General features: G+C 49.3%; 2 protein-coding genes and 1 long non-coding RNA gene across 7 annotated transcripts; 2 read left to right on the top strand and 1 right to left on the bottom strand.

Annotated features, from left to right (window-relative positions):
- Window positions 1-2,905, top strand: LOC107055452. 2 transcript variants are annotated; one of them, XM_040654440.1, is made up of 7 exons: window positions 1-188; window positions 272-482; window positions 1,257-1,295; window positions 1,482-1,577; window positions 1,659-1,683; window positions 1,918-1,952; window positions 2,523-2,905. In XM_040654440.1, the coding sequence occupies exons 2-7, from the start codon at window positions 353-355 to the stop codon at window positions 2,732-2,734; spliced, it is 537 nt and encodes a 178-aa protein (XP_040510374.1). In that variant the 5' UTR covers window positions 1-188; window positions 272-352; the 3' UTR covers window positions 2,735-2,905. The 2 variants fall into 2 exon arrangements, with proteins under 2 accessions (XP_040510374.1, XP_040510373.1); XM_040654439.1 differs by having other exon boundaries at window positions 1-482.
- Window positions 2,906-3,157: 252 nt separating this feature from the next.
- LOC121107900 lies at window positions 3,158-5,193 on the bottom strand. Its single transcript, XR_005842288.1, has 6 exons — window positions 5,094-5,193; window positions 4,851-4,946; window positions 4,754-4,778; window positions 4,397-4,452; window positions 3,709-3,740; window positions 3,158-3,389 (listed from the first exon to the last, which is right to left on the bottom strand). It is a non-coding gene; the product is annotated as an uncharacterized LOC121107900 (long non-coding RNA).
- Window positions 5,194-6,990: 1,797 nt separating this feature from the next.
- On the top strand, window positions 6,991-14,188 carry LOC121107904. Of its 4 annotated transcripts, none has more exons than XR_005842292.1 (7): window positions 6,991-7,679; window positions 8,798-8,943; window positions 9,131-9,338; window positions 10,294-11,544; window positions 11,645-13,074; window positions 13,414-13,458; window positions 13,640-14,188. XR_005842292.1 is itself a non-coding variant. In XM_046904895.1 (5 exons), the coding sequence occupies exons 2-5, from the start codon at window positions 12,859-12,861 to the stop codon at window positions 13,942-13,944; spliced, it is 486 nt and encodes a 161-aa protein (XP_046760851.1). In that variant the 5' UTR covers window positions 11,480-11,544; window positions 11,645-12,858; the 3' UTR covers window positions 13,945-14,181. The 4 variants fall into 4 exon arrangements, 1 of the variants encoding a protein (XP_046760851.1); XR_005842293.1 differs by having other exon boundaries at window positions 9,131-11,544; window positions 11,645-12,736; window positions 12,964-13,074; XR_005842291.1 differs by having other exon boundaries at window positions 9,131-11,544.
- The last annotated feature ends 18 nt before the right edge of the window (window positions 14,189-14,206 follow it).

Genomic DNA, 14,206 nt, shown 5'->3' with positions numbered 1-14,206 from the left:
GCTGGTGGTGAGTGTGGGAATGGGTCCAGAAAAAGAAGACATCCTGGGGGAGGAAATGGGAAGAGAGAAAAGCAGTTTTCCCCCCTGAATTCCCAATGTCCATCTCTGGAGTGCTGATTGTCTGTGCCTTGTGATTCAATGTGTTTTGCAACCAATGAGGTGGTGGAATCCCTGTGCCATCTCTCCAGGTACTCTCCAGGCTCCAGTCCTGGTCCTTAACGCATCCAGTGCTCAGGAAGGAGAAGTTGTCCTGGCTCGATGTGTCTTTCAGAAGCAGTTTCCTGCTACCCGAATTGTCTTGTGCAAGGATGGGTTGGAGGTGTACAGTGTGAAGGTCCAAGAGGGAAGGGTCATGAGCTCCATGCTGCTGAACATCACTGAGAGAAGTGCGGGGACATACACATGTTTCTACCAGCAGAGGAGCACGAAAAACTGGCTGAGGAGCTCTCCCCTCAATTCTCCCTTGGACCTGCAGGTCACAGGTGGGATGTGACACCAGGGTTGTGCGGACGCAAGGGATGGGGGGACTGAACACCACATAGATTTTCTGGATCAAGAAATGCCATAGAGAGAAGTGGGCTCTGGAATGGTCTCCCTCTCCATCCCGTGGTGCAGAAATGGGGCACTGCAGTGCCCAGGCTCAGAAAAAAAAAGGTGCAGGGTTTTGGGCACGATCCCTTTCCTGGGAAGGGATGCTGCAAGGGTTATTACAAAAATGTTTCGAGAATGAGGAAGGGAAACTGGGGTGATTTCCAAGTGTGGGGTGGTTTCTCACTGTGTGAGTTCCTATGCAGCAAGAAGACGATGCTGTGGCCATAGTGGGGGGATGGCCAGATGTTGGTGTGCTTTGGGATCTGGGTGCCTCCACTTTCAATAAAACCACCTAAAAGAGGCTTTAGATGGCAGCAGGAGGGGAAATGCATTATGGAGTCTTGCAAATGGGATGCTGCCATCCCATCCTACAGAGGCAGATCAACATACTAGTCCTTTCTTATCCACAAGGTGAAGTAGAGAATTGTGCTGCAGTATCATACAGTGCACGGTTGCATCTCTGCCATGCATTTTTAAATCCAGCATAGTTTACGTAATCAGATCGAAGGGAACCTACATCATTCTATGTGTCTCAGGAGAAGGGCAGGCTCAGTGGGCACCTTCCTATGGCTGCAAGCCCTGCCCCATAGCAATGCACTCAGGAGCCGTGTTCATGCAGAGGTGAGAGTTCGGGGGATACTCAGCCCATCCATTTGTCCCCCCAGGCCATGTGTCCAGATCCACGGAAGAGACAGCACATGCCGGTGAGAGGCTCCCCTTTGGTCCTGTTGACCCTGTCCCTTACTGTTGTCCTCATCCCTTCCCTGTGTCCCCATACCATCACTACATCCCCATCACACCCCACTGTCTGCATCACCCTGCTCTGACCCCATCACATTCCCGTGTCCCCATCCTATTCATTAGTCCCCATCACTCCACTTTGTCCCCAGACCCATACACCCCGTTGGGCCCCATAGTCATCGCTGTGGCATCAGTGGCTGTCACCCTGCTCCTGTCTGCAGCCTCCTGCTGGATCATCAAGAAAGGTCAGGGCTTATGGGCTTCTGGGTACTGTGTGGGATCCATGAGGCTGTCAAAGCTCTGATGTGGGACTCTTCTTCTTTCAGGTGCTTGTGGGAAGAGATGCTGTAGGTGAGCAGGAAGTGGCAGGTCTGGGTAATTGGTGGGCATCTGGGACCCTGGGGTGCTGCTCCTTTTTCAGTGTGAGCTTTGTCAGTGGATTCCCTCGTGTAGAGGAGGGATTGCAGTACGATAGGAGATGGAGGCACTTTTCCCTGGGAATATCTCCAGTGGCCCTTGGATGCTTTGTGGAACCTCAATGCCTTTTCTCTCTGCTCTCTCTGTCTCTCTCCATGGTGCTGGCAGTGCTGAGGGATCTCCTGCCGACCACGATTCTTACTGTAAGTTTCAGTCCCTTGCACCCTTCCTTTCTAGGCACTGAGTACAATGCCGAGATGATCCCAAATGCTGTATTTTAAGTCAGGATTATCTCCACGTGCTCATGATAATCAATGCTTATAAAGTTAATTTTTCAGGATATAGTCCCTATACTATTCCGGCATCATCTCTCTAAACCTCCTTGACAAATATGCTCTCATTCTCTTCACCCTGCTATACAGTCTCCACTCCTGTAGCTGACACTGCTGGGAATTTACCACAGTTTCACTTTCAAACTCTACACTGAGCGGACAGTGTTTCAGAGGAAATGTGTCTGTTCAGAGCACTTTTTTGGGTGAGGACAATTCTCAGCAACAGAGCAGCGTCCACCCAATATCGTGCAGAAGCAAAACCTGCCTCCCTACAGCACAGGGCATTTCCTTGGGGCTGCAAGGCAGACCTCAGGAGCCACTATAGGAAACTGTAAGGGTGATGATTTTGGCAGAGGATGCCCACGGGTGCATTTGTGTTGGTGGCTGGGGAGGGTCTCTCCCCTGCTGATGGCTGGGCACTCATTCAGGATCTCCCTGCAGATGTCAACGTGGATGAAATGAGGAGAGTGAAGGTGAGTTGTGCTCTTGCAGAGGCCTGCAGGTTGAGCGTGCATTTTTTTGTCTGCAGAAGGCATGGCTTTGGAGGGGGAATGCCAGCTCAGTTGTCACGGTGGCGGTGCTCTGGCTGCAGTTCCCCTCCTGCCACATTCCCATGGGGAATGCTGCATGGCCGTGCTGTGGGACCACTGTAATTCCTTGTTTGTGTTTTGAAGGCCTCTGGAATACACAGCTCTGAAGTTTGTACATAGGACAGAATGTCAGAAAGTGAGAGGCGATGCACCCCTTTCTCTGCAAGAAGAAGGGGGAAAGCACAGCAGAGGTGACACTTATCAATAAAAGCATGAAATCCTTCTGCATCAGAATGAGGTTTGTGTACTTCTTCTGCCTGAATGCACTCTGAGGGTGCCCATCTGTCCATAGGGGCAGTGACAGAATCCTTGTGCTTGGGGCTCATGGTAGGTATCAAAACAGGGCCATCCTGGGCATCTCCACAGCTTCTTCCACCTAAAGCCACAGCAGTAATGCGTAAGCGCAGCTCATCACTTCATGTTGTCTTTGATTCAAAACTGTGGTGAGCTTGATGATGCATAACAACAGCTCAGCACTTGCCGACGTCACTAAAATAGCTGTGATATTTTATTGATATTCTAGGTGGTCCATACATAAGCAAGTCATATATCTCTGTGGCTAGAAATAATGGGAGAGCATACCCCATGAACCCAAAAGCCCCATGTTCTGCCCCAAGAGCCCTCTGCAAGAAAACACAGTGGTCGTGACGCAGTCCTGGTTGCCTTGGCATGCTGAAGCCTATGCATCTCTGCTGCGGGTCATCTGCTTCACGGGAGGCTGGAGGGGAAAGGAAAGCCCTGTTATTGCAGCTGCAGCCTGCAAGCCCTTCACAAGGAGGCTCCAGGAGCGCTGGAGGGAGCCGCACGCATTGGAGAAGCAGGCAGGAGTCAGCTAGCAAAAGTCAGAGCAGATCTGGGTTGGAAAACAAGGTGAGGCATTTGCCGTAGACTGAGGTAGAGTGGCTTGTGACTCAGAAATTAAATCTTGTGATTTGCAGTTTTTGTGCAAGTAAAGAGATGCATGAGCAAGTGCACCAATAATGCCATTTCTGTGGAGCATATCACTTTAATTTTGGGTGAGAAGGGCCCTGACTCACCTTGTCCCTTCGAAAGTGGGCAATGGTTGAGTCTGTGTGGAAAAAAAACACACTATGAGTGCTCAGTATTCACGTGGGAAGGGGGGTGACCCACCACTGGTTTGGGCAGCAGACCCCGCGGGGCTCTGGACTGACTGTCCACCCCCGTTGCACCACTCTGAAGGAAGATTTGGAGGACAAGAGACGCTGGGCTTTGGGGGGGCATTTTCCCATCATTTGAGGCATTTTCTATATTTACACAGCACATCTGAGCCTGCTGCTCTGCAATGAAATTCAAGCTGCAAACAGAGCAAGGTGCAGGTGTGGTGGCGTTATATCCCCCATCCCCGACCACAGCATCCCCACTTTGCAGCTGCCTGCACTTGCAGAGCAAATACCTATGAGATATTTCCCCACTGCTGTCTGTGTGCACAGCAATATCCTCCAGTGCAGGGCTGAGCTTTGGTCTGTGCTTGAAACAAACACCATAGTGAGAGGAACTGTAGATGGGAGAACAGCAGAGTCTGAAGTGTGAGACCCGCTGTGCAAATGGGATTTGTCACTATGAGCACTGTGATGAATGCACCCTGGAGAAACTGACTCTTGAGAAATGGTTTTTGCATGTCCAAGTGGGAAAGGGACAGGTGGGATGGCAAATGGGAGCCCAAGGGAAGGGGGTTCCCATGGAAAAGGGGTGCCCAGCACTCACACTGGACTTCTCCGTAGTCGGTGGCTTGCACCTGCTGGCTGGGAACGTGCTGCTGCCTGTGGATTAAGGGAAAATGGATTTGGGGTGGATGTTTGCTGCAGGGGGCCAGGACTGTTATTCATTTGGATGAAGCCTCCTTGCATCAGGCACTGCATTCAGTCCAATCCCACAGCAATCCCTCATCCTCCAGGCATCCACGTGCTATCAGTAATGTTACCATGAGGAAATCCTTCCTTCTCCAACACCATGGCAGTCCCTTCCTGTTATGGGGGAACTCACAGATAATGCTGCCCTGCAAAAGGAGTTCTCCAAGTTCCCAAATGCTCTCAATCGTCCCCTCCCAGCCTTCCTTCTCACCTTCGGCATCTCTCCCGGCAGGCACCTGTAAGAAAACAGTCTCACATCAAAGCTGTGGCAGCCTCATGGATCCCCCACAGTCCCCTCAAGTCCTCACCTTTCCTAATGGTCCAGAAGGTGGCTGCAGACAGCAGGAGGGTGACAGTAACTGATACCACATGAATGACTGTGAGGTTCAGAGGAGTGTTGGTGTCTGGGGACACAGAGGGTGATGGGGTCAGATGGGAGTGACACAGAAGTTGGGGTGTTACAGCGCCATAGAGATGAGATGGGAAAAGAGGAGAGGGATAGGGAAAAGGTGAAGGGATGGGGTCAGTAGGAGCAAAGGAGAGTCCCTCACCTGCAGTTACGGTTCCTGCCGTGGAATTGGACACATGACCTGGACAGACATATGGATGGGCTGAGTGTCACCAGTGCTCATAGCTCTGCATGGACACAGCTCCTGAGCGCACTGGTTCGGGGCAGGATTTGTAGGCCTTGGAAGATGCCCACAGAGCCAGCTCTTTCCCCTGAGACACGTGGTCTGACATGGGGTTTCTGCCATTCTGATGATCAATTATCTAAACTATGATGAATTTAGAAATGCATGGCAGAAATGCAACTGTGCACCGTATGATCCTGCAGCACAATTCTCTCCTTTCCTTGACCTTGTGGATAAGAAAGGACTAGTATGTTGCTCTGCCTCTATGGGATGGGATGGCAGCATCCCACTTGCAAGACTCCATCCTGCATCTCCCCTCCTGCCATCATCCAAAGGCTCTTTTTGGTGGCTTTGATGCAGGTAGAGGCACACGGATCCCAAAGCACACCAACATCTGCCCATCCTCACACTATGGCCACAGCATCATCTCGTTGCTGCATAGGAAATCAAACAAAAAGGAGCAACCTCACACCTGGAAATCACCCCAGTTTCCCTTCCGCATTCTCAAAACAGTTTTGGAATAACCCTTGGAGCATCCTTACCCAGGAAAGGGATCATGCCCAAATCCTGGGCCTGCTTTATGTACCTGGGCACTGCAGAGCCTCATTTCTGCAGCATAAGATCAAGACAGGAACCCTTCCAGAGCCATCCTCTCTCTATTGGCACCTCTTGCTGCACATGGGATATCCATGTGGTGTTAATTACCCCCCATCCCCTATGTCCTCACCACCCTGGTGTCATGTCCCACCTGTGACATGTAGATCCAAGGGAGTGCTGAGGGGAGATCTCCTCAGCCAATTGCTCTTGTTCCTCTGCTGGTACCTACATGTGTATGTCCCACTGCTTCTTGCAGAGATGTTCATCAGCATGGAGTAGATGACCGTATCCTGATGGGCTTTCATGCTGTACAGTTCCATCCCATCCTTGCAGAAGACAATTCGGGCAGCAGGAACCCGCTTCAGAAGGACACATTGAGCCAGGACAACTTCCCCTTCCTGAGCTCTGGAAGGGTTAAGGAGCAGGGCTGGAGCCTGGAGAGTACCTGGAGAGATGGCACAGGGATTCCACCAGCATCATTAGCTGCAAAACACACTGCATTCCAAGTCATGGAGAATCTGCCCTCTTGGGGTGGATATTGGGAATTCAGAGGCAATAAAGCCTTTCTCTCTCCCCATCTCCACCCCCACCATGTCTTCATTTTCTGGACCCATTCTCACACTCACCATCAGCTGTGGAACTGCAGATGCCCTGGGTGCTCACAGCAGTACCTGCACCGTGGAGCAGAGAGGGGTTTGGTTAGAGGGACAGTGTCCTGCACACCCACATGTTTCTGTCCATGTCTCCAGTCTTCAGCAGTCACCACTCCACAAGTGTATCCCCTTCCTGTATCACCACTGTCTCCATTTGAGCAAGCCTAAATCCATTTGGGATAAGTTTTCTTTTCCAGATGCAGTCTCCTCTACTTCAAAAATCATGCTTTTGGTGCAAGATTCCATCCCACACGTACTCTACCTCCACCCTCGGCACCATCTCAAGCCTCTTTGTGCTGGGCTTCTTCCTCCAAGCAGAGTTCCCTGCTACCCAAAGCAGCCCCAACTCACCAAACACCAGCAGCAGGAGGACATGGACATGGGGACACAGCATGGCCCATCCCACCTGCCCGCACATCTTTTGGAGATCTCTCCTCACGGTTCCTGCTTTGCTGTGAGCTGGGTGCAGATGGTCACAGGCTTGTGTTGTGAGCCTAGGACACGTGCTGTGTGTTTCTGCAGCTGACAGAGAGTTACTCACAGCGAGAGGCTGTGATGCAGCCCATGATGCATTTCTCGCATCTGCAGAGCCCCTGCTTTTATTTCAGGACACATAGAGACCTTAGCAGGGGCCGTGCTCTCTGTCTCTTGGGGGGAGGAAACTTCTCCCTGTTCCCTCTTTTCCCCACCTCTTCTTACTGAGTGTGACCTCATTCTGTATGCAGCGTCCGTTTTATCTCTTTTTGTCAGCTATCTTGTCTCTGTCCCCTCCCAAGCTCCTGTTCATCTCCAGCCTGCCAAAGAGCCATAAAATAGAGGTGCTTGGGTTGGAAGGGACATTAAAGAGCAAGGAGTCACTTATAGAATTGTAAAAACCAGCAAAACAAACAAACAAACAAACAAACAGTATAAGCACAGAATTAAAGAAGCCGACACCATACTGCCATTAGTTAGGAGCTCATTGCTTGTGTTCCAGTTGAGAAGGGCCACAGATCATTTTGTCCAGCCGCGAATGAGTGACGGTCACGTTCTCTCCATCCCCATTCAAGTGGGATTTTTCATCATGAGTCATGGGTTGCAAGCACTGTGGAGAAATTTTCCCTTGATGAATGGATTCAGCATGTACGAAGGAATGAGCAGGGTTGCTACCAGGAGCTCATGGCGAGAAGATCCCTGTGGATATGGGTTGCCCAGCACTCACACTGGATTCTTCCACAGCCGGTGCCTTCCAAATGCAGCCTGGATTGGGATCTGGGTGGGTCCAGGATTGATTTTCACTTGTAGAATGCCTCCTTGCATTGGGCAATGTGTTCAGTCCAACCCCATGGCAATCCCTCATCATGCATGTGTCCAGGGGCTGTCATGGATGTTTGCATGAGGGAGTACTTCCTTCTCCAATCCCAAGATAATCCCTTTTTTTCCATGGTTGAACTCACAGGTAATGCTGCCCTGCACAAGGATGTCCCCAGGGTCCCACTCCCCTCTTTTCCCACAAGCCTTTTCCACTGTTGTCACCGTGTTGACCATGGCTTCCAGGGGACTGATTGGAGAGATAGGGACAGTGGGGAGTGATGGGCACATTGTGCTCCAATGGGGACATTGGAGTTGAATGGGGACAGACAGAGGAGATGAGAAGACTGAGGTGTTTCGGCATCCCTGGAGCGCAGGGTTGATCCCTCACCTCTAGGTTCTGTGGTTCACACCCACCTGGTCTAAACAGGCAAAGAATCATGGAATCATAGAATGTTTAGAGTTGGAAGGGACCTATGCAAGCCATCGAGTCCAGCTCCTGTGAAGTGAACTGGGACACCACAGTTAGATCAGGTTGCCCAGGGCCTTATCCAGCCTAGCCTAGAAAGTCCCCAGGGACGGAGCACCAGCCAAATCTCTAGGCAACCTGTTCCAGTGCCTCACCTCCTCACGGTGAGGAGTGCACCGTTAGGAGCAGTGAGTAAGAAAACACTTGGCACTTGTACTATTCTTTGTTTCCCAAGTACAGTCAGCAGTTGAAATCTGAAGAACAATAAAGACTCTGAAAAGGAAATCCAATTAGTGTCGCCTATAACCATATCAACAAGAAAGCCTCAGATTTGTCCTAATGATACACGGTACTTTGATCTATACCTGATACCCAATCACTGTGGTAAAAATAAATCGCGATAGAACTATACTCCATCCAGGTAAGCATAGAATGTACGCCCATCAGAAGGGGAGAAAATATCAGACAATTGAGGCAAACGTATGCACTGTGGGAGGACAGAAGGATTTATTTCAAAGAGGACTACCATCAAAGCCCAAGACATTGGTCTTGACACTATACAAAATATCTGCTCTTTTCCAATTGCTCCTGACGAACCCTTCTCCTTGTTACAGGGAAAAAGAGAAAGCAAAGATCCGGTAAAGCCCCTTCACTACTCATGAAAACCAGTCTTAGTTGATCTGCCACCAACACGACATGTACTTCCCATTCTCAAAGCACCATTGAATTTTTGTACGTGGGAAGGTTCCAACGCCCACAGGTAAGAACATCGTATTCAGACTCAGTGGATAATCCCATCCTTGTCATCTTTGGATTCTCTGTATCTATGTATACAGGTTTTGAGAAGAGGCAATGCAAGACCCTTGTTAGCCATGACTGTACTAATGCTTGTGTGTACTTCTTGTTTGTTCACATTTGTGATTGCCACGTGTTACGTTACAAAATAGATTAGCCATGGGCATGGTGTTACTGAAACAAGCAGGACTGTGCGGTGAAGTATCGAAGAGGGAGAGACTGCTGCGTAAGCATCCACAATGCCATCATCTAATCTGAAGAAGCTCAAAAGAAGATGGAGGAGGTCAGCGAACGGACTGCTGAACTGTTTCATGTTCTGCTGCCAAAGGACTGTTCGGAGGCATGGAATCCAAATTCCTGGTTGGTATCCATGCTGAGATTGTGGAGACTCATGGGATGGGAGAAATGGTTGGCACAGAAGGCAATAGCAGTGTTGGTTGGGTTTACGGTTTTTATGAAAAGCATTTTCATAGTCCTGTGTGTGATTGATTACATGCTCGCTCTCTTCACTTCCTTTCTTTCCTCTTCCTCTGTTCATTAAGTATAGATCACCACACTAGAAGAAGGCGAACTGTACAGGAACGAGATTCAATTGATTGTTTGAGCCATGGGTAGTGTAAGAGACTGAGAAGCAAGAGGGTTAATGTCCCACATGCTTCCTAGAAGAGTGAAATGAGGTCACCACAGTAAGGAGATAAGGAGTAGATCGAGGAGGCGCCTACTGAAATGAGGTAGCATCACTGCAGAGGATATCATCTTGCGAGACTATGAAGACCTGTTGAGTAACAATGGGAACTTAGTGGGGGAGGGAGAAATCTACCAAATTACACCTGCACACCACTGAGGATCAGCTATCAGTTGTATTGGCAGGGAGAGAGTGAGGCCACCTACAGCCCCTCCCACCCATGTCATGTTGGAGGAGGCAAGACTACCACCCAGACCAGAGAAACATTTACAACTTGTGCCTGAACTCTTCCTTAGGTCGTGACAAGGCGTTTCAGCCGACTGAGTGTCCCTGGTCTGTGCCCCTTCTGTTTGTGGTCATGGTTGCTATCACCCACCCGGTGTTCTGCTCTTCATGTGTTTTTCAGGTCATGGAATTGTAACACTGAGGCCTAACATGGTTTAAACACCTAAGCAAGACATATGTCAATGCAGCAGTTGAGGCTATCTGTCACACAGCCCCCATCCTACCCTCTCCTCTAACAGACTCTAGCTAAAGTTTGGGAAAATCCAGCCTGATCTTACTTGTATGTTTTCATGGATTCCTGACCCAAGAGAGTGCTTATGTTGACTGCATGTTTTGGAAATCCAGGTGGAGAAGGGCCCAGATCTTGTACAGATGATGAAACTGAGTAATGAGCAACTTGTCAAGGCTGGAGCCTCTATCCACATACCCACCAACAGCACTGAAGCCTCTGCAGCTCTTGTTAGCATCTGGGAGCTCCACTGAAACTCAGGTTTGGCCCTTGTATCTGTGCTCTTAGCCATGTTTGATGATCTCAAGCACCACTGCAGTCATGCCTGTGGTTGGCCGTGGGTCCTCACAATGTGTTCGTAAAAGGCTGGGAGGGAAGCTTTATTTAATGTTTATTTATTGTCAATATCTGCCGACCTGTTCATAATGAGGAGTTAATTGGTGAAACCTTTTTTGCTGTGGTGCATATCAGTTCTGAAGGTGAAAGCACAATTTAAATGCTAAGCACAATGACCAGTTGGTTGTTGTGTCCCACTATCTGTAACTACACCCTCTACAATCTCCTTTATTTTTTCCCAGTTGCTTTTAAACCTGAAACAGTGCATTACTTATCCAGAACATTTTCGATACAAGGTTTCACTTTCAGTTCATGTACTCTGTGCTTTCCTTTTGTATATCTTCAATAAATTTCCACGTTAATTCCTCTCATTTGTCCTCCAATTCATCTTCCCTGTGTTATCCTTCAGTTTCACGGCAGAATCAGTGGGATCACATGAAGTTCATGCCATAAACAGTGATGGTAGAAGTAAGAAGGAAGAGCCCCAAATGCTGGAAGAGAAAACACTACAGCTAATGGTTTTACTGGGCTTTGTGTTCCTAATCATGTTTGGCATTTGAGTGAGAGGAGTACTTTGCCCCCTTAAAATCCCAACAGAATTCAGCCACCAGTTCTTATAAACACACGTATATTGTGCTGATTGATCAAATTTCAGCCCAATCTGCGGAGTCCATCCAGGTGACTGAAAAGACACAGCAACTGAGGATTCTAGATATTGTGTGAAGCTGTAAGCTATGCTGAGGATTAGAAATTGAAGATGATATGCCATGGTGATGGCTCACTCCCTTCTTAGGTAATAATAGTGCTCCAATTGTAACCACCAATGTGCTGCCAGGGTGGAGACGCCTTGCCAGTAAAATAGGTTAGTCTGCTGATGAAGATTTCAAAAGACACAGCATCACTTGCTAACCATTAACAATCCCTACATCTGGCCTCAGGTTGAAGAGGAGGTTAATAATTCATCTTGCCGTGAGATAAAGCACATCAAATATGGCAGCCCTTGAGGGAGTGCTCTAAAGACTCGGTGCAAGGTAACCACCAGATGGGAGCTCTCTGCTCTAGCAGAAGGTACAAAACGTCAAGGGCATTTTTGATAAAAAATCCCATAACTGCGTTTGGGTTTCATTGTAGGTGTTTGGACCACAGCCTGGCCGTGACACAACCTGAACCTTTGCCTTTGCTCTCTGTTCATCTGTGCCACTCAATAACTGCTGTGAGCTGGGGGATGATGATTTCTCATCATGGAGAAATACGTCTTTCTGAAAGAGCGGACAAGTGAATCTTCTGTGGGAGGAATGTTCTCATTTCTGAACAGAAGAGGTGTTATTGTGAGCACAAAGCTGTGATCTGGCCAGGCCAGAGAGTACTGAGAAAGGGGGATGCAAAAATAGCGCAGGCTGATTCTGAGCAAGCAGGAGGTTCATCGCTCACCACAGAGTGAGTTCTCAGCACATGGCCACATTTTGTGAGTCTACAGGTCGTGTCTACCCCTTCTGTTGATCATCTCCACAGGCAGATGCAGGAGTTCCATACAGAAGTGTGGGGAGAGACACTGGTTCATTTTCCTGCACAGACAGTAAATGAAATGACATTTCTTTGTAGTGACAACAACAGTAATACTGAGAGCAAAGAAGCTTTTGGCTGGTGGAGATCAGAAGAGTGTGTAGCAGCACAGAAGGCATTGGGTTTCTCCCAGGCTTCTGAGTGTTGGGATGATCCCTAAAGAGTGAGATGGGGCTGAGAAAGGAGTCAAAGGAGCAAAGGTGCAGGGTGGAGATGGGGTAAAATGCAGAAGTGCTACCATGACGTATTTAATGTGAGCTTGTAAACAAGATGGACAACATCTGATTACACTGTTTGATGGTGACAGGATAAGGAGAAGGGTTTTCTACTAAAAGAGGAGTGATTAAGGTTAGTTACTTGAAGGATGCCGTTGATTCAGATGCTGGTGAGGCACTGGCACAAGCTGCCCAGAGGAGCAGTGCATGACCCATCCCTGGAGGTGCTCAAGGACGGGTTGGATGTGGACATAGGATTCTAGGATACGATGGTTAACTCTTTGATCTTTAAGGTCCCTTCCAAACAAAAACATTCCCTCCTATGACTCTATGATTGACAGGGGATGGACAGGCGGTTGCAAGAAAACAGAGCAAGGAGGAGAGCTGACGCAAAGAGACCGATGGGACACTGCATGCAGAATGAGGGCATGATCAGCAAGATCAGGTGGGCATAAGGGGGAGAAGGGAGAAGATTCCTCCCTTTAAGAAACAGGAAACACAGACCATGATGAGGTGTCTGACGTCCCCAAATAAAAGCGGTAGCTCGGCAGACACAACAGATGCACCATGGGCTGCATCACAGTCTCTCACTGTGGGTAACTCTGACAGCTAGAAAAATACCACAGGACAGGTCCTGGGTTGCAACGCAAACCAGTGTCCATCTGTATCCAGATCACATCAAAGTAGGCGCTGTGAGAAGAGATCTCCAAAAGATGCTGGGGGAAGCGCAATGGACCATGGCGTGTCCTCGTGTCCCTGCCCTCCTGCTGCTGGTGGTGGTTGGTGAGTTGGGGATGCTGTGTGAAGTGGGGAACCATGCCTGGAGCAGGAATCCCACCAGAAATAGGCTTGGGATGGTGCTGAGGGCAGTGGTGCAGTAGGTGAAGGGTGTAGGCGTGCTCCAAAAATACGTGAGTTACAAATGCTGGGTGCTTTAGAAAGACAGGGAACAGTACTTGAAGCAGCAAACGCACCACAAATGGACCTGAGCTTTCCCAGAGACACTGTATGGGGATAGGCAGACGGGATGGTGCCTAGTCCTCCGTGGGTACATGGGTGGGAACATCTGGGTGAGCAGGACATTGTCCCTCTAAACAAAACTCTCTCTGTCCCGCGGTGCAGGTACTGGTGTGAACACCCAGAACACTTGCATCTCCAGGGCTGATGGTGAGTGTGAGAATGGGTCCAGAAAAAGAAGACATCCTGGGGGAGAATATGGGAAGAGAGAAAAGCAGTTTTCCCCCCTGAATTCCCAATGTCCATCTCTGGAGTGCTGATTGTCTGTGCCTTGTGATTCAATGTGTTTTGCAACCAATGAGGTGGTGGAATCCCTTTGCCATCTCTCCAGGTACTCTCCAGGCTCCAGTCCTGTTCCTTAACGCATCCAGTGCTCAGGAAGGAGAAGTTGTCCTGGCTCGATGTGTCTTTCAGAAACAGTTTCCTGCTACCCGAATTGTCTTGTGCAAGGATGGGTTGGAGGTGTACAGTGTGAAGGTCCAAGAGGGAAGGGTCATAAACTCCATGCTGCTGAACATCACTGAGAGAAGTGCGGGGACATACACATGTTTCTACCAGCAGAGGAGCACGAAAAACAGGCTGAGGAGCTCTCCCCTCAGCCCTCCCTTGGACCTGCAGGTCACAGGTGGGACATGACACCAGGGTGGCGGGGACACAGGGGATGGGGGGACTGAACACCACATAGATTTTCAGGATCAAGAAATGCCATAGAGAGACGTGGGCTCTGGAATGGTCTCCCTCTCCATCCCGTGGTGCAGAAATGGGGCACTGCAGTGCCCAGGCTCAGGAAGCAGGTGCAGGGTTTGGGCACAATCCCTTTCCTGGGAAGGGATGCTGCAAGGGTTATTACAAAAATGTTTTGAGAATAAGGAATGGAAACTCAGGTGATTTCCAAGTG

Source organism: Gallus gallus, chromosome 31 (assembly GCF_016699485.2).
Source record: "Gallus gallus isolate bGalGal1 chromosome 31, bGalGal1.mat.broiler.GRCg7b, whole genome shotgun sequence".
In the NCBI taxonomy this organism is placed as follows: domain Eukaryota; kingdom Metazoa; phylum Chordata; class Aves; order Galliformes; family Phasianidae; genus Gallus; species Gallus gallus.
Note: the sequence above shows the minus strand (reverse complement) of the source record. Positions and strands in the feature narration are given on the sequence as shown.

What these genes read in the sequence shown, in the direction of transcription:
- LOC107055452 (XM_040654439.1), top strand. Translation starts at nt 155, where the DNA reads ATGAGGTGGTGGAATCCCTGTGCCATCTCTCCAGGTACTCTCCAGGCT. An exon ending in CTTGGACCTGCAGGTCACAG is followed by an intron (nt 483 to 1,256) that starts GTGGGATGTGAC and finishes TTGTCCCCCCAG; the next exon opens with GCCATGTGTCCAGATCCACG. An exon ending in GGAAGAGACAGCACATGCCG is followed by an intron (nt 1,296 to 1,481) that starts GTGAGAGGCTCC and finishes CTTTGTCCCCAG; the next exon opens with ACCCATACACCCCGTTGGGC.
- LOC121107904 (XM_046904895.1), top strand. Translation starts at nt 12,859, where the DNA reads ATGGGCTGCATCACAGTCTCTCACT. An exon ending in CTGCATCACAGTCTCTCACT is followed by an intron (nt 12,884 to 12,963) that starts GTGGGTAACTCT and finishes ATCTGTATCCAG; the next exon opens with ATCACATCAAAGTAGGCGCT. An exon ending in CCTGCTGCTGGTGGTGGTTG is followed by an intron (nt 13,075 to 13,413) that starts GTGAGTTGGGGA and finishes CCCGCGGTGCAG; the next exon opens with GTACTGGTGTGAACACCCAG.